General features: G+C 40.4%; 1 protein-coding gene and 1 long non-coding RNA gene across 6 annotated transcripts in view; both read left to right on the top strand.

The window, feature by feature from the left end:
• The first annotated feature begins 466 nt into the window (after positions 1-466).
• Positions 467-6737, top strand: LOC311268063. 3 transcript variants are annotated; one of them, XR_014623915.1, is made up of 4 exons: positions 467-547; positions 2958-3052; positions 4546-4626; positions 6430-6737. It is a non-coding gene; the product is annotated as an uncharacterized lncRNA (long non-coding RNA). The 3 variants fall into 3 exon arrangements; XR_014623916.1 differs by having other exon boundaries at positions 6365-6737; XR_014623917.1 differs by having other exon boundaries at positions 6362-6737.
• Positions 6738-12716: 5979 nt separating this feature from the next.
• igf2bp1 (insulin-like growth factor 2 mRNA binding protein 1) overlaps positions 12717-26856 on the top strand; it is a 64038-nt gene continuing 49898 nt past the window's right edge. For all 3 annotated transcript variants that reach the window (XM_084371404.1, XM_084371403.1, XM_084371402.1), the window contains exons 1-2: positions 12717-13349; positions 14499-14559. In XM_084371404.1, the coding sequence (XP_084227530.1) occupies positions 13175-13349; positions 14499-14559 (236 nt within the window). In that variant the 5' untranslated portion in view covers positions 12717-13174. The remainder of the gene's footprint in view (positions 13350-14498; positions 14560-26856) is intronic.

Genomic DNA, 26856 nt, shown 5'->3' with positions numbered 1-26856 from the left:
AGTAAAGCTAATGTAGCTAAGCTAATGTGATGAAACCTTGTTGGATCAGTTAGTTGGCTCAGGTGTCCTCAGCCCCAGGAACAAGCTGTGTCTCTCTCCATCGTCTCTGCTTCCCCCGGGCTGTTGTTGGCCACTTCTTTTCTTTCTTTCTTAAATTAAGTGCTAAATATTGTCTGTCAATTTCCAATCGTTTTCATGTTCTCCAAACAGACTCCGTAAGAAAACCCTCTCTGTGTTTACAAACCAACAAACGCTGTTGTCGTTCATCAGATGTTAACGTCGTTCTTTTCACCTTTTCATTTCTCACTAGCAGCTGATATCATGTCTCATTTTACACATTTAAAGCCTGAACATGGACATTGTCCCCTGTCATCAGGGCTTTATTTGTGTTCCTGCACACAGCGGGGCCTCTCAGAGGACCCCCCCCCCCCCTCCTCTCCTCTCTCTCCATTTTGTGAGCTGTGTAGCAGCATTGGTCTTCACTGGTCTTCTCGCTGTCCGCCACATGAGGGATATTGGACTATTACTTTAATCGAGCCAGTGGTCGGTGAGTCCGATGCACAAATGGTCAAACTCCCTGAAATAATGTGTGTTTTTCCTCCTGTCGAAGCGGCTGTAATGAAACAGTGTGACCGGGATCAGAACTGCGCGGATCCAAATGTGTAAAGATAATTAGAACTAGAGACTGAATAGAGACCCTTAGCAGGGGCTTTGTGAGCAGGTTTGCTCACTTGGTGTGCAGCACGTGTGATTTTTGACTGATTTGAAGCAGTTCACGGTTTATTCATTGTTAAAATGTCGGGTCGTAGCTTCAGTTTCCTCTCAGTGAGCTCCTCCGGATCACTCCTCAAAGATCACCAACGTGTCTGCATGAAGTCACCCACTGGAATCACTTCACTTCACTTCACATGCAGCTTTTCTTCATCAACTCTCATTTTCCTGTCCTCCAACTCGCGGTTGGGCATGTTTACGTTGTAATGTTGTAACTGCATTGTGTCGGGTCCGTCTCAGTTGAATAAAAACGCCCTCACTGAGACAGTCATTTAATTCGATAACTCTTTAATTCGTTTCGATGTTGTCCACGTGCGCTCCTAAACTGGAGCTTCTGATTCGATGACATTCGTCTTCACTCTTTATTTCATTTGTAAAATGATTGTGTGGACAGCAGTGCGTCAGCTCTTATGAAATGTTTCAGCTCTGACTTTTTTAAGGACTCTGATTAAAAAGCGTTAATCTACATGAAAGCCCTTCTCTAGAAACGTTATCAATAACCGTTATCAATATGTCCTGTAATGACACAAGGAAACACTGCAGTGATTGAACGTCTGTAACATGGGCACAGTTTGATCAGTGAGCTCTTCTCAGTGTGAACATGTGTCGCTGTGTTTCACCTCACACAGATGTTTTAACTTTGCAACTGAAGAAAGCTCTTCTCTGTCACTTCACACAACAAACTGAATATATCACAGCAACTGTGACTGATAGATTTCAGGCAGCAGTGGAAAGTAACTAAGTACATGTACTCTAGTCCTACTTAAGTGTTTACATTTTGTGCCAATTAGCACTTGTATTTCAGTTCATAGGGTGATATTGTAATATTTACACATGAATTTGACAGACACAGTCAGTAGTTACTTTGCAGGTTAAGATTAGACATTGAAAATATGGTGAAGTAAACCGCTATTATACATACATATACATATACATATACATATATATATATATATATATTAATGAGTGAGTGATAATAATCCATAAAGACTCACAGGGGCCAATTCTCTGCACACTAACTCTGAGAACATTTTTCTGAAGTTACTTCTGTACTTTTTCTTCAGTTACATTATTCAGTGGACGACACTGTGGGATTTTTGACTCACACTGAAGTGACAGATGAGAAAACTTTCCTCACTGCTGGTTTCAGGAAACACATTTATGTCCTCCAGGCCTTTCTAAACACACTCACCAGCATATACATGAAGCATACAATGAAGTCACAAATACAGGCTTTTTCAGTCCTCTGCAGGGTCACACACTGAAACATGAATGACTTTATCTGTCAAGTGAGGCTGCTCCACTCAGTCTCTGTGAGCACATCCTGTTTCCGTCAGTGCAGGAAGTGGAGCAGAAACAAGGTATTTGATTGTATTTTGATTGAGAGTGTTGCTGTTAATGTTCAACCTCTGTGGCTGAATGAAAGTGGTTTGATACCATGCTGTTAAATATCGTGAACTCAGATGTTTGCAGTATTCAGCCTCAATCCTTTGGGCAGAATTTCAAAACTTTAATGTTTCTGCATTGTTCAATTTGTGTGAAAACACATTCTGCATGACCTTCAAATCATTTTATTCACATTTCCCTACAGTCCATTCAAACATATTTAGTATTTTTATAAACTTAAGTGGATTTTTGCCGTGGATTAGAACAATTTCGGCCTCCAGTCTTGAGTGTTTGGATCTTCCAAATGAAAAACAGGCTGGTTGTTTTTTGAGGCTGCAGTGATGATTGAAACCCTCAGACCAAACTTGGGCCTGTGGAGTAAATGATGTGACAATTTTCGAAGAAAGCACGTCGAATTCCTTCTGAGCATGATATGTACCAATATAGGATACTCCAGTTTGTGATGAAAACGTCTAAATTAAATATTTAGGCTTTGTTCTAGTAAAAATAAATTAGATTTTTAAAAAAAAATTTTTTTTTACCATTTTGAAAGTTCATTCTTGAACTTGAAATCTCAGTTTCACTCAAATCTTTCCCAACTTAAGGTCCACTTAATGACTTTGACTCTCTTTTCTTTAAAAGCAAACACCACATACATTTTTCTCTTAAACATTATTCACAATGCAGTGCCCATTCAACCTTTGTCACCTCTGTGTAGCTGCAAGAGAGGGGAAAAAAGTTACTTATTAATTTTGGGGAAGAAAAAGTGGAACGTTAATGAATACTCTCCCATTCCTTAGCCACAACTTTCCAAGTTCCCACTGAGCAAGGCACTCAGTCCGATGGATGATGTGGCCTCACGGATCTGTCTCCTGCAGTGAACTCGAAGAAAAAGGTCAGTGGCCCTCTCCTGTATGATTAAATATGGGATCCCTCTCCAGTCCAATGTGTTTTTCTTCAGTGTGATGTTCGAGCATCACTCTGCAGAATGATGGGTTTGTTTTCACACGTTCTCCGTGCTCACCTGAACTCTCTGTTAACTCTTGGATGTACCAGCAGGATTTTATGACATCACACTAGTCTGAAAACAATCATGGCCCAGCATGCTACTTAGAAAGTGTTCTGTTGAAACCTCCAGGTCACACATACTGATAATGGACCTTTCAGTGAAGAAGGAGAAATCTTGTGTTCAGCAGTTAAACTTTTGAAATTTACACAATTCGCATATTCACACATTCTGGATTTTTCTATTAAGATAAAAGAGCAGATGTGATTTTAATCATTTTTAATAATAAGACAATTATCACTATCAATTATTCAAAGAAGAATATTTTTATATCTTAAAGCGTGGCTGGAGGGGCTCTTCAAAAAGTGCTTCAAGCCAATGAATGCAGTGAATGAAGTTGAAGTTTCTGACAGGCTTTAAACATATGAGGGCTATCATTTTAACAGGAAACGGTAGGTGACAAACAAATGAATTCCTGGTCTATATTACTGCTCAAAAGTCCAGGCTTCTTAAGGTGTATCAGGTGTATGTAGAGAAAGTAAACATAAGAAACACTGCTGTAAATCCAGGGAACGATCAGTTCATGACACAGTGGGACAAGAGATGCACTACAGACAACTGAAGCTGCTGCTGCTCCTGTGGCCATACATTCACTTTTCTTTCATATTTTCACACTTTTCCGTTTTCTCATATTTTCTGTTTTTCACGCTTTGCTTTTTAATAAGTAATAAATGGACCTTGTTTTCAATATGGAGTACTTTCTCTATGTTTTTTAATAATGTGCTAACAATGAGTTCACTGTTATCCAGGGACAGTGTTTTATTTCACCCTGTCTGTATCTTATGCTCTGTGTCATCCTCGTTGTTCAGTTCTGTTCTTGTACATGTTAGTTACATTCAGCAGGTTAATTAAACTTTTTTTAGTAAAACAAAGAGAGAGTGAGGCCTTGTATGGGGCTGTACTAAGCCAATATGAGAAGTAATCATTTAATGTATTTTGTTTTACATGATTTCTTAATTATTTGTGTTTAAAGGTTAAGCAATGAATAGGGGCTTATTTTAACATGCTGCCAGAGCTTTGAAAGTTTTCTGTACATTTCTCTTTCAACACTTTAAGGTGTCAAATCATGGCTGAGGTTAATAACGTCTATGGTGAAGTTATCCCTTAAAACTCATGCGATCGTCAAAGTGCTCCTTATACTTAGTTAGTTAAACTCAAGTGAATTTGATTCACATATCAAATAAGAAAATAAGAAAGAAAATTTAAGATCATCTTAAATGTGATTTCTATAATCTCAGAGGGCTTCAAAGAAAGGTATTGAGGCAGAGAGCTTTGTGTTGTAGCTTTTATATTCACTGTTCTTATTTGTCCCTCTCTTGCAGACACTGGTCAACTCGTAACAGAGGTTAACTTGCCAGGACACACCATCTATGGAGAGCGGAAAACCTTCAGTTTAACTCAAGGTCCGCTTATTTACTTTTTCATGGCCATGTGGTTGAACAAATTACTGGAAGCCTTTTTTTCAAAGCTCTAGAAAACCAAGTAAGAAGAGATTGAGTTAAAATTTCTCATCATGTTCAGAAGTTAACGAGACAGTCTTACCATAAGAGCTATTTAATGTTCTGAATCCTTCAATCATATCACATGGTCTTCATCAGCACATGCACAGTTGTCACTGAAAGATTTTTGAAATGCAATTTTTACTGTGAACCTGTGAGCTTTGACTTCTTGTTGTCTCCACCTGCAGATAAAGATCATGTGACATGATTGAAAGCTCCAGAACCACTATTGGAGTAGACGGTTTAGCGCTCTTGAAAAGAGATGTTCTTATGATTTATCATTTAAAGCCATTTTAATACATGGCGTTAATCAAAACACCTATTTTGAGCTGTAAAGAAGAAAATACCAGTTGAAACAATTTAATTGAAATAATTGATTTGTTGTCAACTATAAAAATAACTGCCAACTATTTTGATAATCGATAAATCGTTTTGAGTCATTTTTTAAAAATCAATGTCCAAAATGTTCTGATTTCTGCTCCTCAAACGTGAATATTTGCTAGTGTCTTTCCTCTACTATGTCAGAAAACACAAAATAAAAATAACATTTTTCATCTTTTAGTGACAATTCGTGCACCAAACACTTATTAGATTAATTGAGAAAACAATCAATGGATTAATCGATAAATGAAACAGCAGTCAGCATCACAGGAAACCAACACAAGGTTGTACATGTGAAGTCATGTTATAAAGGGTCACCAGGGGGAAGACATGATAAGGAGACAGGGTAAAAGGAGTAACATATATGTACTAACAACATGTGTTTCTGCACACTGATGGCGGATCTCATTAGTCCAGCAGCAGATATCCTCTGTCTGTTCTTGTTGGAGCAGATATGCATGAAAAGTATCTGTATACATGCAACAAAGATATATGAGCAGCAGACAGGAAGTGTTCACACGTGGCATGCAAGTTGTGACACTTTAAACTAACCAGCATTAATAAATGGTACATTTATAGTTAATTAAACTGGAGCAATAGTTATTTCATTGTTAACTAATGATTAAATGCTTTTTAAAGCATTTATCAAACAGTTGCAAAGGTTTATAAATGTCAGTTGACTATCCATATTGTTTTTTTAGATGAACTACTCAGTATTTATTAACCATTTACATTAGTTTTAACTTTAAGTTTTAACAGTTGCTTTATAAATGAATGCTTTATAAATAAACAGTCAAATAACTAATGTTTAATTAACTATAAATGTACCTTTTATTAATGATGATTATTATAAAGTGTTTCTGTTCTCTTGTAACATTTGAGACATTATTAGAGGAGGTTCTGTGGAGATCCAGAGGATGTTCATTAAGGGGAAAACGGCTGCTATGGAGAGCAAATCAATGAATGTGTTGAGTCTGGATGTATAAATGAAACTATTACCTGTATTCTGCCTGATTCACATTACACTTCATTAAAAGAATGCAGCAGAAAGCACACATTTTAAAATCATACATGCAATATATAGGCCAATCTGTGCAATTAGTTGAATTGGGACTCGGCACTCCAAAATCCAATTCTATAGTCTGAATCATATATAGAAAATAGAAATCTACTGTCAAATGTTGTTGTTCAGTTATGGATAAATGATGCCTGGATCTCATTATTATCTCTCTGACTATGTGACTTTTTCCTGCCTCAGCAGCCTCATCGTTGCAGCACAGGCCATCTAATGAGGACTCCTTCTCTCCGTCTTGTTTGTTTCTGCAGGAAGGCACTGAAGTTACATGAGATGTTTTCAACTTGCAGGCTGTGGAAGAGGAACACCGGGCTTATGCCACAGAGGGAAAATCTGAATAGAGATTTGTCATGTAGTTAAAGCATTAAGGTACTCTTAAATGTTAAGCTCCTTTGAGCCTGTATAAACAGCGGTTGTGCAATTTTCTGAATGATCTGTCATGGCTCTTCTTGGTTCTTGTCATTGTGAGATGATAGCTTATAAAAGAGCAGTTCTGATTTCAGTTGACACTTCGACCTGTAAATCCATCTCACCACTATAAACTGTGTTGCTTCATTTAGACTCGCTTTTTGCTTCTATTATTGCCTCACTTAACACTTCAAACCCCATCATCAACCGAAAATACTCCTCATTCAACAGGCAGTTATTTTTGTCAACTTTAAAAATGCCTCAGAAATATACATTTTCTTTTTTTTCTTTCATTTCCTGTTCTTTCAATTAAACGTTACTCAAACAGGAGGAAGTAGTGCATTTGTTGGGACTATTTTCAGTAGTGAATTAATCCACATCTGGCACTATAGTGAGTGTTCGGGGCAGCAGGACGGTGTGTGTTCATGGTAATGAGGAAGATGTCCCCCACTGCAACATTGTGGCTCACTGATGTGTTTTAATAGTATGACGACAAGAAAATGTATACAGGGATTTGACACACACACACACACACACACACACACACACACACACACACACACACACACACACACACACACACACACACACACACACACACACACACACACACACACACACACACACACAGGGAGACAGAGATACATTCAGTGCTGGTTTTGGTCTTTTCAAGGGATTTGATGACAGTAAGAAAATCATGAAGTATCACCAGGCTTATACTTAGAGTAGATGTAAATGTTAAACTCTTCAGAGACAGATATGTGTTCTCTGCGTAGTCTGATTCTTCTAATCTTGCGATGAAAAATTTCACATAACTGGAATGCTTTGAATGGCTTTTGAGCTTACAATTTCTCTGATGGCTCAGCTCTGTGAGCAATGAACATGTGATTTGATTATGTTGCTTAACTGGCAGTCGGGAGAATACATTCAGGATGGTTAATGACCACCAGCAAACATACAAATATCCATAATATTTCAGGGTGTGCTTTACTGGCCTTTTTGTCAAATAGCCATTATTTGGAGTGTAATTTTTGTTTTGAATATCAAGTTGGGTGGCATGCTCACTGTTTATTGTCTCTCACTATAAAAGTTGTACACTGAGGAAGGCATTCGCTGGAAGGCATTTGCCCTCAAATATATTTTTTTTATAAAATATATTTTACTTTTTGAAAGCATTTCTTTGGTTTGCAGCACCAAGAGTGCAGGTCATTCAGCCATAGAACGGCATAATTACCTCATCATACAGCACTGTGAAGATGCAACAAAGTCATTTTAAGTAATATTACATGCAACACCATGACGTAAGGAGCATGAACTCATTTGCATTTCCTGAGGCTGTTGGTCTCCTCCCTCTGCATTCCCGCCCAATTCAACCTGTTTCTCTACAGCCTTTGACCTATACACCCCTCCCCCAAAACACACACTCACACAGAAACACACACAAAAGGAAAGGCTGTTGACACGCTCTTATGATGCCATTGATGGTGATGTTAAGGAAGAGCATAAGTAAAAAAAAAAATTGAAAAAAAGTCATCTCCTGATTTGAGGAAGAATTTATGTGCAGTGGTCAAATACTGTACTTCAGTGCCGATCTGAGGTACTTCACTACATCAATGTATTGGCCATTGAACACAAATGTCTTTCATTGTTCAAGAGGCGGTGAGGCACCAGTGCACTGAAACAGTAAACTTACTGTGTATTCAATAATTAAAAAAATATCCCAAGCATCCTCTACATTATAATCTCTGTAATCTGGTAAAAAAAAAGGAGAGTTTCCATACTGGTGCATATAGGATACCAAATACACAGATCCCCCAAACAGTATGAAATTATGTTGTCCTTTAAGGTCAGTTTGTTTATTCACTTTATTTAGGCAGATAAAAAAAAATCAGCCAATGAAGATCTCTCTCTTCACATTAACATTTCTACCCCAAAACTACAGAGTGCTCCTTTAACATTTTATTATGAGGGGTGAATATCTTTGGAGTTTTTAAGACATTTTGAGACTTCAACTTTTTTCCAGTTTTCTGATGTGTTACAGAATAAACTATTACTTTATATGGCAGATTGATCACAACCATCATCATTAATAATAATCCACCTAATATAACAGTACAACACTCACAGTGGCCCATTGCTCTGCATTAAAAGTGCTTTACTTTTATTCATTTAAAGAGGTCATATTATGCTAATTTTCAGGTTCATACTTTTTTTGGGGGTCCTAGTAGAATAGGTTTACATACTTTAATTTACAAAAACACATTATTTTTCTCTGTGGTGCATTGCTGCAGCCTCCCTTTTCACACTGTGTCTTGAACGAAAGTTTTAGCTACAGAGTGAGACATCTGATCGCTGTTCAATCTTTGGTGAGAGTTGCACATGTGCATTACTTAATGGGCAGGGTGTAGCCAATCAGAGGCAGAGTATGGCGTCATGCTGAGCAAGGTAGTGTGATGTAAAATAACGCCGCTATAGCAGTAGCAAATGTAAATCTGCTGAGTGACTGGAGTCTATATATTTTATAATAAATAAAGGTCTATTTATATATAACGCTTGTTACATAGTGACTACTTATGTTACAGAAGTAAAGGCTCGACTCCAAACCAGGCGTTTCAGGCATAGCAGGAGCAGTGTTTTCTGTGAGAGAGAGTATCTCCCTTTGGTGTGGACTTTGGGCTTTTTCACTTTGCAGACCTTTTACATGCACTAAAATACTTCATAACACAATAAAGGAAAGGCAAAACCACAAAAAGCACAATGACTTCTTTAAGTCCGTCTGGCTGATTTAACACTGCAACTTTTACTTCAGTAAAAGATCTAAATATGTGCTCCACCATTGTACATGTGCATTATGACTGGTCTGTTTTCTGAACTTGTAATTGAATCGTACTCAGCCAGTACACATCTTAATGAAGTCTTTGAGGAAAAACTGTCATTTGAATTTAAAAAATGAAGCATTTCCTTTTCAGCCAATGTAAGAAAAGATACGACAACATCATTTGTGATACATCTATAGATCATAATCAACAAAGAAAGGGAGGAATAGAAAGAGACCACAGACAGGTTTTTCTGGGACAGGTGCTTTTGTTGGAGGTTGAAGGAAAGAGGAATTAATAGGTGCCAAAGGAGGAGGAGGGGAGTGGGAAGTGAGGGAGGAGGGAAACTATGATGAAACCTCTCAGGAGGAGCTGATTTGTTTGAGATCACAGCACATGGACAGTGACTCTGAGTGGTCAGGGACAGTCAGTCTGTCAGCAGTCACTTCACACTCAAGAAAACAACACTTTTCATTCTCCATTTGTCTCTATGGGAAACTTGCTGTGCTGAAAGAACAACAGTGTCACAAGTTTCATCTTATACAATATACATAATCTTGATAAGTAATGATAAATAATGTTCATGAGTCTCACAGAGGAGCTTGATTTGTTTCTCAGTGCAAAAAACTTTTAGACTTTTAGAGCTCTGGTTTCAACCAAGGCGTCCCGAGAGTGGTCTTACAATATTTACTGCACTTTGCAATAGGGAAACTAGCACCAGTTTAACATTATCACTAGAAAGCGTATGAATCAATTTAATGATCAACAGAGACTAATGTTATAATCATAGGGGATATTGTAAAAACAATGAGTCTGAAAAAAATCACATTTTATGGGGTAAAAAATTTATTTAAAAAAAAACAAAAGTAGCACATGTACAATCTAGACAAACTTCATCTAATGGAGGTCAATTAGGTATAATTTCAAACTCTATAAACTATAAAAGTCCACATTTATAGTTTTTGCACTGCAAGTATGTGTTTTCAAAATTCATATTGACAACTCCTGTTTTTAGTTTGCAACCTCATTCCGTTTAATGAAACAGATGTTATCAGTTTTTTCTACATCACAAACTCCTTTTGTTGCAGAAGCCTCAAAATATGTTGCAACCTATGTGGTTATTTGACCCCTGGAGGCTCTAGCCTGTGACCTCACCAGTTCCCCTGTGACCAGTGTGTGTATGTTCAGAGCGACAGAGAGGAGTGGAGGGGAATACTGCAATGCAATGGACATTTCAGTTTAATGTATAACAGGACTGTATTAAGGCTTTACCAGTAAATGATCATAATCTGTAGCTGGCATTACTGCATAATTACAGTATTCCTACATGCAGTGTTCTTATTCTTCTCTCCATACTACTCCTCAGGCTGTGTCATCTAATATACTGCCATAACTAAGTTATGTCACGCCTAGGTTTTAATATTAGATATGATAATTAATATAAGATTAACATATGGTATTGTAAAATGTTTACTCCATTTATTAATGCTATTCTATGTCCCCAATCAAGCTAGGGTTATATGCTTTCAGGGCTAATATATGGGCCAATACAGACATTCTTATGAAGGTAAATGTAAAAATCAAGGGCTACTTGGCGAATATGTTGAGAATAGGAGTTTTGTTGACAGGTCTAATGAACACAAACCAAATAAAGTCACACCAGTGGATTTCGCCCTGTGTGCAGATGAAAAAAAAAAATGCTATGCACTATAATGAAATTCTCTCGTTTGTACGTGTCACTCATATCGACGCAAGAGTTACCGTCAAACCAGTTTGAGGGTTTGGATCCATTTTGTGCGCAGGAGCCATTTTCTAACCAGGCGAGCGCAGGAGAGTGCCACGTCGCCTCCGGGCGTCTACATTATGGCTATAAAGTCTAAAACGGTGTCTCACATAGAGGGAACAGCCCTTTTAAATCAAATTCCACACTTGTCGATTTTTTTTTACCAACACATGAAGGCGTCATATAGGCACACAGTGTACGCACAGAGCACCATCATGAGCTGCAGCCACACTGTGGATGTGTGTGGGGGAGAGGCAGGCCTGTGCGCCTCCATTTTGAAAAAGTCTCCATCCACGCAGAGAGGCGCGCGGTGTGTGTGGTGCTGTAGCCAGGCGACTGCGCCATTCTGCCGTCTCCTCTGCGCCCCCACGCACAGAAATGTGAGAAAACGGGTGAGACAGAAACTAGCTGGCTGCCAGAGTGGGGCGGACACAGCTAACTTTACTTTGCAACTCAGGTGTCGCCTGTTGGAAGCCACGACGTTACTGAGCAGGTACAACCACAACAGTTGAATGAAGTGCCTTAAAAGCAGAGGGCGGTGCAGGTTAACTAGGAGCTGCAGGGACCCCCGCCTTGCTACAGCTGCGTAGGCTCTGCCGTTGCTCCACTGTGTCGCCGCCATATCTGACACATTGTTTCGGTTGACGTGGATGTGGGTGAAGGCTCGGTGTGTCACAGTGAGGGAGAGGGTTTCCGCAGGTTCCAGTAGCAGAGGCCCCTGAGACAAAGCTGGGGCCCTGAACCTTTTGTTCCCCTGCTCCAAACAGCCTGGGGTTCACCATAGGTCATTTATGTAACATCATGACGACTAACTTCTTTACCACGCATCATATTGGCCCAGAGGGTGGGAGCAGCGGAGAGGTGGGGGTGCTCGGCTATAGAATTAGCAGGCGGTGCCTTCATATTTAAATGTGGACTTTTTTCCCCCATCCGGGCCTTCAGCTACTACAGACACGGCTGTGGGCCGAAGTGAGTTTTGGCATAAAACCAGTTCGACGCCTAAAAAAAATAAATAATAATAATCGCTCGGCCTTAGCTTTTAGCCACCATGACTGCACTGTGGAGGAAGCCATGTCTCGCTATATAGCCTAATCTTTGCCCGCACGAGCAGGAGCGCATTAAGCGCATGTGTGGCCACGTCGTGTTGCATAAAAGCCCCAGTGCAGCACACAAAGTGCACCGTGCACAAGTACAGTAGAGACTGGAGCGAGCACAGCACTACACAACCAGTGGTCTCTGCCTGTGTGCCCATGCGCGCGCCCATGTAGACTACACACGCGCTCATCTGGTGAATACCCTATGATGAGAAGGGGATGCCCCCCCCTTCCTCCTCTCTCTAACCTACTCCAAATACACCACGTGGTTTCCTCTTTGCAAACAAAAAAGAAAAAAAAACGCGAATTGGAGTCGGCGGAGGGGCGGCGTCACCCCTCTGCCGGCAGCAGGCGGATCGGTGAAAGAGGGGAAGGGTAGAAAACTAGAGAGAGAGGCGGAGAGAGAGGAAAACATTTTTCCCGATCTGATCCCGCCATAGTTTTTCCCACTCTTCCACCACAGACCCATCACCAAATCCATCCAGTACAACCCACCTCCTCCACAGTGCGATAGAGAGGCTATAGGCTGCTGCTTTATTCGTCTGCTGGGGCCGGGCTGCAAGTCAAGGGATTCATTTCTCCTCCTGCTCCACTTATTCAACTGGATTTACAGCTAAATTCAACGCTACCATCTGGTTTTACACTTCTTTAATCTCATTTTTTTTATTTTACTTTCCTAACGAGAATTTACATTTCTTCCGTTCTGTATTCCTTTAAACATATTTTTGAGAGATTCTTGCCCTCTAGCGTGATTTCCACTTTCAGTTAGTGTGACAGTATCTTGTTGCGCTATTAGCAGATTCAGGAGAGAAACTTTTTTTCGCTGGCTTAAATTTTAGTAATTCCGGGCTTTGTTTTTTTTTCGTTTTTTGGACTTGGAAAAACAATTTCCACCATGCACAAGCTATACATTGGGAATCTAAGCGACAACGTGACTGCCGAGGACTTAGGAAAAACCTTTGACGACCACAAGATCCCATACTCCGGACAGTTTCTAATGAAAACCGGCTATGCGTTTGTGGATTGTCCGGACGATCAGTGGGCCATGAAGGCTATCGAGACGTTTTCTGGTGAGTTAAGGTGGACTACTGACCGCCAAACACCCCTCCACCTTTAGTTTCATTCATTCTAAAGAGAAGCGGTACACACAGCCACGGCTGCATGCCCACCTTCGGCGGTGTAGCCAGTTTCACGGTCCGTCCACCTCCGAGGCTACTACATGTAGCCTACAAACCGGATAAAAATACATTCACACAATTATTTTATTGATGCCGTACGCCCTGGGGAGCCATTCAACTTTTGCAGGGGGAGGGACACACGTAGTATAAAAACGTAGCCTTAAGCTATAGCCTACCGTAGAGCCTGAGCCCATGGCGAACGTACAGCACTCCCCCTCCATAATATTTAACAAGTTATTAATACAATCACTAGAAATCCAGTGATGATTGAGGCGTGTGCGTTTCGGGCTAATACGTGTATGTGAGTGCATTCTGATGTGTAGCACGCCTAGCTTTGGATTGAGTACTCTCCTGTGATATAGCATGAAGCCTCGCTGCTCCCCTCCCCCTTTAAGCCGGCACTCCACTATGACAAAGATATATAAAAATACACCTTACCCTGTGCACTTACCAAAACAGGCCTCACACCAACACGAATCCAAAATTATCGTGGAGTAGCACCATTAACGTTAAGGCTCGATTCACTCCCGGCGTCAGGGCTTTGTAGCATATTTCTCATGATTTCCTACATGTAACGTGAGGAGGCAAGGTCGCCATGCCTGTCAGCTCCCTCTGCTTCTTCTACATTAAACCTCACGGAGTCCAGAGACAGCCCCGTTATACACACTGGCAATGTCTTAAAAGACACACCAGCAGTCCCAGAGAAAACCATAATAACCGCTTGGTTGTCATTGTGCATCTGTGATGTTCAAGTAGCTCATTATGGGACAGAAGTGACGTGCCTGCACAATCCACTTGCCCTGATACTTTTCAGCCTTGTTTTGGGCCCTCTGAACCGGTCCCCCTCTCACCTGCAGCTCTGCTCGGATTTAGTTCTTTCCTAAGCTGCAGGTTTACAAAAGTTAGCTGTGAGGAGTCCTCTACTTTAGCTATGTACCATGAATACTCCATATTCCCTCATAGGCCTGCAGCAGCTAGTAAACAGTTAGCATGTAGCCTCAGTGTGTTCTGAATCCTCGTCTCTTCTTTGTATTTTTTCAGGTAAAGTGGAACTTCAGGGGAAACGTATTGAAGTCGAGCACTCCGTCCCCAAGAAGCAAAGGTACTGAACATTATTGAGCTCTGTAGCTGTCCCCCCTCCCCCTTCTCTCTGAAGCCCCTTTCATGTGTTGCATCACCTTGTCCAGGCCTTTCTTTCATCAAATTACAACTGAACACAATTATTTCTCTGCTTAATTTGCAGTAAGTGCTGCTTTGAAATGTGCCCGTGTGCACACCTTGTGTTAAAAGCCCCCTGCAGCCTGCGTTGAGAGCAGTCGTAGCTAGTTTGGTTGTGCTTTTTGGTGTGGCTGTGTGGAGCCTCAACTTTGTCGGCCATTGCTGTGAAACTGAACTGGTGACAGCTAGCTGAAGCTGCCTGCCGTGCTGTGTGAAGCATTCTGGGCTTTCTCTTCAATTGAAAGTGCTGCTGCTGTTTGGTTGAGTGAAGTCAGTAAACATGTAGAGATACATTCGTTGCAAAGTCATCAGCTCGTCCTACAGCCCAACAGGCTGCAGGCCAGCCTCTAATCCATCTACACTTTTTACTTATTTAACACGGTTTTGAAGGAAACTGGGAAATATGCATTTAATAAATGTGTGTTACTTGTGGTAGTTTCGTGGTCACGTTTGCAACTTTTTAAACTGCGTGTTTGGAATTCATAGCCCATTAATTGCGTATACACATTATTTCCACGCATATAGATTTACTGGACTAATTTAGTCTACTCTCTCTCTTTCTCTCTCTCTCTCTCTGTGTGTATGTGTGTGTGTGTGTGTGTTTGTGTGTGTGTGTGTGTGTACATATTTAGATCACATTCAACTCTAGCCGAAAATAATAATAAAAAAAATACTCTTCATTGAAGGAATCACGTTAAATACTCTCAATAATAATAATAATAATAATAATGATAACAATAATATTAATAATTTTTTTTTGGCTTGAAAATACCTCCAGCCAAAATGTAAATGTTTAAGTTTATTTGATTAAACACAGTCCTAATTGTTTCAAAATGTTGAATAAATTCAGCATAAATGTTCTGTTAAATTTTATTCATTTCTTGTAAATACTCAGCAGTGTATTTTGAGTTTATATGGATAATAATTGTAATTAAAAAAAAATATTATATTGAGCTCTCATGCCTTTGTAGCCAGCTGTGAAACAGGTAATAGATAAAATAGGACAGTGGTGTAAATATCAGCGCATTAAAGATCCATTTGGTTTGTCGTCATTCCAAAGAATTTTAATTGACAAAATGAACCTGTAGCTTCGACTTGAACATTTGCTCGGTCCAAAGGATAAACTGGGGTCCAGTGTAGATCAGCTGCTCTATGCCAGGAGCCTGACTTGACCTGCTTTTACAAGTATTATGGAACTCTATAGATCATCATTCATGCCTGTAACCTTTGGCACAGATACGCGGTGAGCAGTGAGCACAGTCCTCCATGTTCGCCATTTGGCCACACGTGTGCGTAATATGTGTTTCCCATGATCAGACAGAATAGTGAACGGAGATAACATCATGTGGCTTCATCTTTGACTTAAAATAAACTGTGATATTTATTGCAATCAGTATTCATCGCATTTTACGTGAATGTGGCGAGATATTTGAATTTGACCTGGTTTGTGGCGCGCGCCATGAGAGGAAGCCATGAAGAAGTGTTACAACATGGCTGTAGCGCAGGAATACCTGCAGTGTGTGGTTTCTGTAGGTGGCTGGTGTTAGACAGTGAGGCTGAGTGTCAGTTATTGTCAGACTACAGAAGCGGGTCACTCGCCCTGCTCAGAAAACCAACATGGCAGCAGGCTGTAATTTCTTCTAATCTCCCAGCGGGTCGGTAAATTATTCTGATGGCGCTGTGTTTGTCCGAAAAGTGTCCCACGCCTTCTCTGCGATAACCTTGAAGAGCCATAATGATAAAGATGATTTGTGAGAAGGGGCCACCGTGAGCGAGCTGAGGCCTTCCGTGGCTCCACAACACGTGGTGCGTCCACGCAGAGAGGAGTCACTCCACGTCAGGCAGTGAGGGCAAAATGGCGAAGCTCTGAATGAAACAGGATAACTGTACAGGCTGCTCTGTTAACTGTGTGTAGTTCCGGGTCTCCCCAGCGCCCGACTCACCCTGTAGCAGCACAACTGGCCTACTCCATTTGTGTGTGTGTGTGTACTTGTGTGTTTCAGGATACAAACGGACGCAGCAGGAGTGGGTTCATATCACGCAAACCAATTTTTGGAAGCCCCATCTTAAAATGGCCGTTCATATAGTCAGTCAGCGAGAGCCCAATTATCTAAATTATGTCTGAAATTATTGTGCTTAAATATTGATGTCAAACATCTGCTGAGCTACAGTATCTACATGTGTCAGGTTCATTTATTAAATTATTATGTAAATGTTTAAAATGTCTCAGCTGTGAAACAACAGTAGGCGAGTTGCGGATTTATTAATGAACGTGTGAGCAAACAGACGATCTGTTTTTTGACGCCGTGTGCTTTTAGACTGAGAAACCTGATAATTGTCAGTATTTATTGTCTCTACGCTTCTTAACGAGCTCCTGCGTCACATCATGTGAATGGTTTCCTCTTAATGTGACCGTAGTCTCGTCACAGTCATGTTAGCAGGTGTATTGTTGCTGCTGTGTGTGCGTGGCGGGTGGCGCGTTGCCTTCATGAACTCACTATATTCCTGGTATTTGTTTAAAAGACATTATTCATGTTATATGGTCACATAAACGCCACATAGTTGCTCTGATGCCTTTTTTTTCTGATGTGGAACCTCAATGGAGGTGTGTGTCGGTGTGGGAGGGGTCGGCCATTCACTGGGAACAAACCCCTGTGTTGGAGGGGGGAGGGGGCAGTCCTGTAACGGGAAGTTCTAAGGTTCAATTCCTTCTTTCTCTGCTATAAGTGTTTGTGTGGAGCCCCTCACAGTCTACAGGGGGCGCCGCCCATGGCTGCTCCCTGACCCCTGGCCATATTGCGACATGTACGCTTTGTGTGTATGTGTGTGTGTGTGTATCAAAAAAAATGTCCGCTGTAAGATGGAGATGGAAGGGTTTTACATTTCAGAGTCAGTCGTAATGTTCATCATGAAGTTGATTGAAATGTGTGTCAGGCTGAGGTCAGCAAGAGTGGTAGAGGGGGAGAGGGGAGAGGGGAGAGCTGGGAGGGGTGCAGGAGTCGGGGGACTGAATTGTGTGTGAGGGTGGGTGGGGGTGGGGGAGTTGTTCAGAGAGGGAACATCCTCTCTGGAGAGAAAAATGTATAGAATGCCTGGAGTGAGTGAGTGAGTGTAAAGCAAACCTACAACAGCAGAGACGCCTAGCAAAAATCATTAAAAGCCTCTGCAGCTTAAGAATATGAATGACAAAAGGGGCAGACAAACAGAGCTTCCTGCAAACTGTCCGTCTGGTGAGAGTGTGCATTTTTTTTAATTTAACAGAAATGTGAAAATGCTGTCCGGTCAGTTGCAGTTACAAAGCATATAAAATACCCTCTATTTAAATTTTTTTAATATGCTTGGTTAGAGTCGGTGTGCCAAAGTATTTAGTGTAAATGTGGCACAACATACACTGACTGAAAAAATACTTCATTAAAAATAATTTTATATCCCATTGTACATTTACAGAGTTTTCATTAGAGTCTATTTGCTTTTGCTTTTTTATTTCCACAGTGATGCATGTTTGAATATGCACACACTCTGCACTGTGGTCTCAGTATGTGTGTGTACTGCTAAGCTAGTGGTTCTTTGAGAACAGGTATTTACAGCAGAGTTTAGGAATTGAAAATGGCAGGGTTTGACCTATGACATCAAACACAGTAATTATTATTATACCGTTTGATTATAAAACTGAACGCTTGTGAAAATGGGGCTCGGGTGTCCACAGTATGTGCACTTTGCTCATCAATATAACATCTTATTTTGTTGTCTGTGTTTCCAGCTGAGCTGTTGTTGATATGATTTCCCCATTGGGCAGATGGACTGATGATGATAAGATAAATCAATGTCTTTTTTTTATAGAAACAAATCAGTTACAAGGATGTTCCCTGACTGTTGCTGTTACACATTATAGCTTCAGGCCAATTAACAATGCCTGAAAACTAGAGTTTTCTTGTTGAACTTATAAACCTCTTCATATGTACTGGTGCTTGTGGCCTGATTCATAGTGGCTGTCCCTGTATGGAGACAATGAAAACAATAGCAGAAAGCACCTGGTCAGGAGCTGGACTGAGCAGCGTTCAGGTAGCCCAGATTAGTCGAAAGGCCCTTTTTAACATGTCTACACACCTAATTAACGTTATCTGCATGATGCATCACATTCATGACTTTTGATAATTATTTAAAAACATCATTTTGAACCACTAATGACATGTTTCAGTAGTGTGCTATAGATAGGGCAAGTTTTTCCTCATTCGAATCGAGGGTCGAAGGACAGAGGGTGTCGTCTCTGTACAGATTGTAAAGCCCTCTGAGGCAAACTGTGATTTGTGAATTTGGGCTATACAAATAAGATTTGATTTGATTTAGAAACGAATGCATTGCTTGTGTTTGGTGTCTCAGAGACTTCAGACCCGCTTCAAATGTTCTGTGATAGGCGTTGATACTGTTTGCACTGCAGTGCCCGCCCCAATCTGTTGGATTGGAGTTTCATAACACTGGAAGTCTGACACTTAATATCACAGCAAATCATACTGTGAATCTTGGCCAAAAAATAAAAAAATAAAGTCTATTAGTTCAAACATATATCATGTAGTGTGTTAAAGATTAAATGTTTCCTTATTTCTTGTAATGGCAACGCTTTTTGGTCATTTCTGTTATTCGCCTTCATCAAATATGCAGTTAAATTTGTGTTTAAGTGTTGCTTCAATACTTGTTTGACTTTATGACACCAGAAGTATTTTAAGAAATTATTATAATTATTTCAACACAATGCAATGGGATCTGTGGGACCTGTCTCCCCAAAACGCAATGCTTAGGCAAGAAGTACTGTTAATTATGTTTTGCATGAACAGAAACCAGAAATGACGCTGTGTTTTGAACACAGAATACATTTCAGATACATTGTTGTGCATTGATGTAATTGAAGCCAAGGTAATTATTTTGTGGCTTGATTTTTGCTCATAGATTAGAATATATTTTTGAGTGATGAACTGTACAAAAGTGTAAAGTACACCTCTGCTTCCATGTGCATACAGTCATCTCTCTGTGTGTCCATGTTTGGCTTATAGAATAAAGACACCGTCTCTCCCTCTCTCTGTCTCTCTCTCTCATTTTTGCTGTAAAACGGTATGAGGATTGTTAGCAAATCATCTTTCCTTCTCCTGATTCATTAGCGCTAACTTTTAGGCAGCCAGAGCTCTTGTCTTCAGTTTGGATTTCATTGTTTGGAACAATTTCTCAACTCCACCTTCACCATGAGTGTACTGGCATTGAAGCCAAATAAGAGCTGATAAATATAAAGTAAATCTAAGATACATGAGTATCACCATGCTCACAACAGGTAAACATGACTGTGATTGTGTGTGTGAGACAGAATCCGATATATGCCCTCATAATGTGTGGATGAAAAGACGGTTCTTTTTCTTCCCCTCCCACCTCCCACCTCCCAATCCATCAATCAATCAGTCGATCAATCAATCAAAGATCATCACACACCAAAGTAATGCCACTTGGTTTAGTGAGTCATTCCTTCTGTCCTCCCTCCATCATCTCCAACCCATTAATCCCATAGATGTAGACAACATTTCCACATCATCTCAGAGCTCTTCTCTTCTACATCATTTTAGTTTTATACCTATGAAATTGGCAGATATTCCTGCTTTTTTCTGTGTAATCAGAAGTAACTTTTAAGCTTCTGTGGAATTACTAACGGACAGAATGAAAATTATTTGGTCCTTTGGAGCTTTGTGTTGTGTGCTAGTAGAGCTATAACATTTGAGGCATATCAACATATCGACTGTCATCAGGATCCTTCTGGATTTTTATTATTTTGTGTTTTTTATTATGAGTGTGCTTTGATGAAGTTAGATGGAAAACAAAAAGAAACATGGAGGACAGATGAAGAACCTCATACGCTAACAAGATATGTCTTTAAGTAGCTTACTTAATGGCAATCTCTATTGTAATAGATATTATTAACAGTATACTGTTTCTGATTTTTCCAGCAATTTAGTACATTAATTGACTTTATGTGTAACTTGCACTGAATGAAATATTTAAACCTAAGATGTAATTTTACAGTTACACCATCAGAGCAAATGGCCACATCTTGATACTGTGGACCTCATTTTATTGTAAAATAGTTTCCTATTTTTGGGATCTACAAAATCCTTTCTTCCTCTGCAATAATAATGAAAGAAAAGCTAGTTGAGAGTGTTAAAACAGAGATCAGCTGTGAGTCATCCACAGTTGACCATTACCATCATGCTTTTGTTGTTTTCTACAAGTCAACCAGAAACTTTTGTTTTAGACAGCTGACATCAGTGTTGCACCTGCAGATCAGTCTGGCAATAAGTAATTAACTGACAAGCTGTGTTCAAAACTCATACAACATCATATGATGTGTAGCTGTTAATGTTGTGATAACGCCAAGCCACCACACCCGTGCTTCCCAACCTTTTTAGCTTTTATAATATAGCAGTATCTGCTTTTGCACTGTCATCTTAGATTGTGGACGTAGTGAGGCAGAGTGATTTTTTTTATCCTCACCGGATGGTGTCATTTGAAGGATTTCCAGAGGCTCCCAAAGAGGTCAAAGTGCTCAACATATCATGAGAAAATTAAAAGTGCGAGGCAAGTCAGAAAAAAATTATTTTTGATGAAGACAAATATTTTTCTTATATCTTATCCCTTTAATCACCCTACAACACCCTCTGATTTATCTCAGGACTCCCTGGGAGGTTCATAATAATACACACTTATTTTAGAATATGATAATAACATTTTATGTCTGGATGGTTTCAGATAGAGCTAAGGAATAAAACTAGAGCAGGCTTTGAACAGGTTGGGGTCATGTAGAAGCTGAGTGTCACTGCAAGATGTAAGATCTTTCTATATTGTAGTTGCAGCTAAACATTCACATCACAAGTATAAACGACTGGCATAGTAGTCAGAAAATGACCAAATCCTGATTTCTTACACCTGGCCCCCCACGTCCGACATGAATTAATAATAAGACATGCTTCTGCCGTACAGATACAGATGGTAGCTTTGCTGTACTTTATTCATTCCACTTTGTGTGTATGCAAATACGCAGCAAGTCGAAGTCAAGAAATGCCTCTAAATGAGCATTTATTGTCCCAACAAATGCTGCAGGAAGTGTCTTTTTGTCCAAATCACGATCAGTATCTCTGGGTTGTCTTTCTCATGATTCACAACTGGTGGCTTCACTTACCTGCAACCCCAGTTTAAAACCTTAGTTGACTGGAGTGGCAGTTATTCAATCATCTGTGAAAGCAACAAGTAAACACACCAGTGATGCACTGCCATGCTGTTTTGTTAACATGCTCATTTGGTTCATTATACTGCCCCTCATTCTTCTTTCGGTTCATTTGCATGCCATCCTCGCTGACTTCCATTCACTCTTGCTCCTGTGTGATGGAGACTGTTGCTCCTGTGTTGTTTTGGCGCAGGAAGGTCAGAGTGGTCTGCACCCTCGGAGCTGGTGGGCATTCAGTGTGTTGCTCAAGGACACTTCAGCAGTGTAAATGCTTAAACGCTGGTTGTAAAGCCATAGAGTCCTGAATAATCTCATGTAGCATATGAGTCAAACCTCAACAGCCTTGCCAGATTTGAACCACAATATGTCTGCTGCTATTAGAGACGGCGTTGAGAGTGACAGTATAAATATCAGTTCCAGACGATGTCCAGGATTGTCCATAGCTGCCATTTGCATGATTTCATGACATCATTGTATCTTATTAATATCTACTCTGTTATCAAAAGGCTTTACGAATGTGTTTGAACATACACTTTGACTGCAACATCAGGCTGACTCTCATATCGCGTCTGTGCAGGAGGCATTTCTTCAGTTTTAATCGGTGGCCAAAGAAACCAGATTTTCTGTGTAATTTGTTCCAATTCGACTGAAATGAACCAGTCACCAGTTTAGATGTATGCATGTCTTGTCACTTAAAGGAATTGGTCTGCAGCCATGTTGTAAGAATCACTTACACAAAAAAAATAATCACAGTGTTTCGAGTTGGTCTTCTTAGTTTTTGTCCTCTGAATCAGACTCTTTCTCAACACTTTTACTTGGCAGCTGTTTTTGTCCTCTTTTTCTATTTTTCTTCATATTTCAGTTTGCATTTTGTGGCCTTTTTGCATCTATTGTGTTCTGTTCTGCAGCTGTGTTCTTTAATTCTCTTTCTGTGCATTATGTAAAGTGTGTTGCAACTTTAAATGCACTCAAAATGTGCCATGCCTGTGAGGAACTGTGTGTGTGTGTGTGTGTGTGTGTGTGTGTGTGTAGCTGGAGCATTCACACAGCAGCACACAGAGAGAAAAGCTCAGAGAAGTAGCAGCACGCCATGGCTAGTCTTCCTCCCCTCTCCTCTCTCATGGCTGGTGAGGAGGAGGAGGGGACGGTGGGCGGAGGGAGCAAGGGGGGTGCGACCAATCGTCTGGCAGCATCACCTGCGAGCAGCGAGGGAGGCGGCTGCTCGGCGCAGACACGAGAGGAGCCATAAGTCCTCCCTCCCTGCCCGCTTCTCTTAGCCACACGCATGCTCTGACTTTATCCTTCTCTTTCTCTCTTGTTTTCCCTCCCTTTCTCTCTCCCTCCCTTGGCATGTTGCCATGTTCTCTGCACCATTCCAGCGTTTTTGCAAGGGAGCCGAGAACGAGCAGTAGAAAGAAAGAAAGGCAGGCAGACGGACAGATGAGGGGATCCAGTGAGACTGAAACATAGATGCATGTGTTTTAAATTTGACGTCAGCTGAACTGCATTTCTCGAGCATCTTGGACAAACTGTTTCAGCGATAGCCGAGCTGTAATCTGATTAGACAGCCTGCTGCTCCTCTACATGTTTGTCTAGTGGCATGTCTGTGGTCAGTCCCTGTATTTTGTGGTTTAGTTTTGTGTCCTGTATTTGCATTAAACCATCAATTGTCTCAGTTGTGTGATTCAGTGAAAAGGACAGAGTGGATTGTTTCTTTCCAGCTGTGCTTTTCAGCTCCCACAGAACATCTTTGTTTTTCCACTGCAAACTGGCCAGTTTGTGCACAGAGAAGTGGCGCAATCAGCTCAAAGAATAGTTTTGGATATTCTGAAGTCAGTCTTAATAACTCGAGCTATGGACCGCTCTGTCTATACTGTTTGTGAAGAGATCCTCTCCTTCCTAGCAAAACTACACTGCAAGAAATATGGGACAGAACTCACAGTCTCTGTCCTGTGCAGAAGGACTTTCTAAAGTTGAGCTGAATTAAGCAGTCTGAGTTTGTCGAATCAAGAGAGTATCTTCATCCTGTGTGCTCGTTTACTGCCAGTATTGTTTCCAGGCAGTCAGGAAGTAAGCCTCTGTCATGGCTCAGCCAGGACACACAGTCTGTGAAAACACAAAGAGGGACTTTGATCCTAAACAGACTATAACTTGACAAAACATTCCCTGCTTCTCAAGTGAGGATTCAATGCTTTTTTTTTGTCACTAATGATAGTAGGATGATTGTTTTTGGGGGATAGAGTGTTGGATAAATGAAATAAGTTATTTTACTACATCATCATGGGCTGTGGGAAAGTGTAGCCAGCAGACAAATAATTTATCGCACAAATAATCAACAGATTTAAAGTTAATACATGTAATTATTGGCTGCAGCCCCAATCGTACCTTCAATAAAAGTTAATATTTACTTACTTGAGTAAAAATAGTTCTTCTACTTTCCTGGTTAATTAATGCGACTTTATGCCTATACTCCACCTCATTTCAGAGGGAAATCTAAAACACATCATAATCTTACAGAACAATGACACATTGTTAGCTACCCCACAGAGGTAATTTTTTTTCCGCCTGTGTCTGTTTGTTTGTGGGTTGGTTTGTCAGCAGGATTACACAAAAACTACTGAACTGGTTTCCATGAAACTTAGGTGGAGTATGGGTTTCAGCCCAGAATAGACCCCATTTACTTTTGGTGCAGATCCGGACAAAGGGATGGGTCCAGGATTTTTTTCTCACTTTCTCGAACATTGCCAGATAGGGAGTTTTTTGACATTATTATTGATTGTAATGCAAGAAAAAAAAAATCAGGTGTATTACGCTGCATGGTATCTATGAGTATTTGATGCAGAGCATAAAAATCAGGATCAAACGGATTTAAAATGTTTTAACTGATACTGGACTAGGCTTGATTGCATTGAAAGGGACTGGTGGGCCCTGGCGGAGGTATGCGCACTACCGAGAACCATTCTAGTTATAGATGAAAATGCCCAACATTGTAGTTAGCTAGCAAGTAGCTAGTTAAAATTTGCTCCACCTCAACCAGCTGCAGCTTTACAATGTAACTCCTCTTAATAATCAATAATAATGAGACTCACACTAATGATAACAATAAACACAACGACAACAATAATAAAACTCTTAAAGGGGCCAGTCTTAAGTACATTTTGTTGATCATACTTATATACTTTAATTCAATTAAAGAAATGAATGCAGGTCTTTTACTTGTAATGGAGTATTTTTAGAATTTGACTGAACTGCGGAGGGTATTTTTGCACAGAATAGACGGTGTGGAGTCGCGTCAGCATTGGATTGGCTTTGAACAGGAGCAGCGGTTCAGCAAATCTGAGCCATAAAATGCTTTTGTTTCCTATGTTTATCTTGTTGGATTTGATTTTAGTTACATCATTTGTGATGGTCACTGCAGTGGCTCTTTGTCTTTCATGTGCTGTCCGCAATGACCTGTCGGATTTGTGTCTCTTTTATTTGTCACTGTGCATGGACAACCACACTAGTTTCCCCTCTGGGGATGATTGAAGTTATCTAATCGAATCTAAAATGCATTTTTCTATTAACAAATGTCTGTTTTGCTGTATCTACTTCCGGGCAACATTAAGCGTCAGTGCAGAGAGGAGTGTGGCGTTCGTATAGGACAAGGAAAAGAAGGAAAGACTGTGGATATGTTGTGTAGTGATGGTGTTTTACTTCTTAGTCTGGATTTTCTGGACCGTCTCAAACTGGAAGTCAGTGTTGACACTTTTATTCTTTCTGCATTAGAAAGTCGAAAAACGACCTTGTCTAGTTGTTAACTTACATTATCCCATATGTTTCCAACAATGTTCAAACCAGAGAAAGTTTAGTCAGAGAGTGAGGAAGGAAATCGGCAAAGGAGACTAAACGAAATTTAACGTTTCTTATGTCTTTTTGTTTTATTTTAATTGAGAGTACCCCAGTTCAAGTCTGAGAGAAAAACCTTGATGATGTCATCAGGTTTGGACTACATGTTTATGACACACAGCCTGTGTTACAAACTGAGGGCTTAGCGCTCAAATGATTTAGAGTTAACCATGGAATCATGTTGCATTATGGGAAATGTAGGATCCAGTGGTTTTGGAGCTTGACCCATGCCAGGGCCTAACATTGAGGAAATTGCCACCTCTGCTGCTTCAATTTGAGTTCTCCAACTTAAAGAGAATCCTTTTATAAACCATTTTTTAAGCAGTTGTTTATTGCAAAGTGTCAACTGCTATTTTTATAAAGCTTTACAGTTGCTTAGTAAATGGTTTATAAAGCATTTTATTGTTGTTTAAGAGTGAAATAACTATTAATCATTATTAGTAGCAGTATTGGTTAACCATTCATTAATGATGGTTAGTATAAAGTGTTTAAAATGTTTCCATTTGCATTTTCTTTTAAAAATTGGTAGTTAGCATAAGAAAAATTGCAGATGGTTAAACCTAATCACAGAAAAATCAGAAGGAAGAATGTGATTAGAAAGGCTCATGGTCCAGAAGCGACAATAAGACAGGAAGAGGGCGTGAAAATGTTGAGAGAAATGACAACATCGAGGAGAAAGTGAAGGAGAGTGGATAGAGGAGACACATAGAGGCCTTATGTAGGTGAAGGGGTAAGTGAGTCCTGTCTCTTTAAGAAGACCCTCTAACCCTCCTCCCCCTCCTCCTCCCCTTCCCCTTCCCCCCCTCTTCCCCCCTCTCCTCCTCCTCCGCCCCATCTTTCTGATTGTTTCTTCTCTCTGGTTCAAACCATCTGTCCTCTCTCTCTCTCCATCTCTTACTCTCCCTCTGTTTCTCCTGCTCTTGTTTTTTCACCCTCATTCTGGCCGTCTCTTGCTCTTTCGCTCTCTAAAAATAAATTGGGCACACATACATACACACACACGCACGCACACACATCTGGGTGCATGCATGCCAC

This window comes from Pagrus pagrus, assembly GCF_965226575.1.
Source record: "Pagrus pagrus genome assembly, chromosome: 13".
Lineage (NCBI taxonomy): Eukaryota > Metazoa > Chordata > Actinopteri > Spariformes > Sparidae > Pagrus > Pagrus pagrus.
Note: the sequence above shows the minus strand (reverse complement) of the source record. Positions and strands in the feature narration are given on the sequence as shown.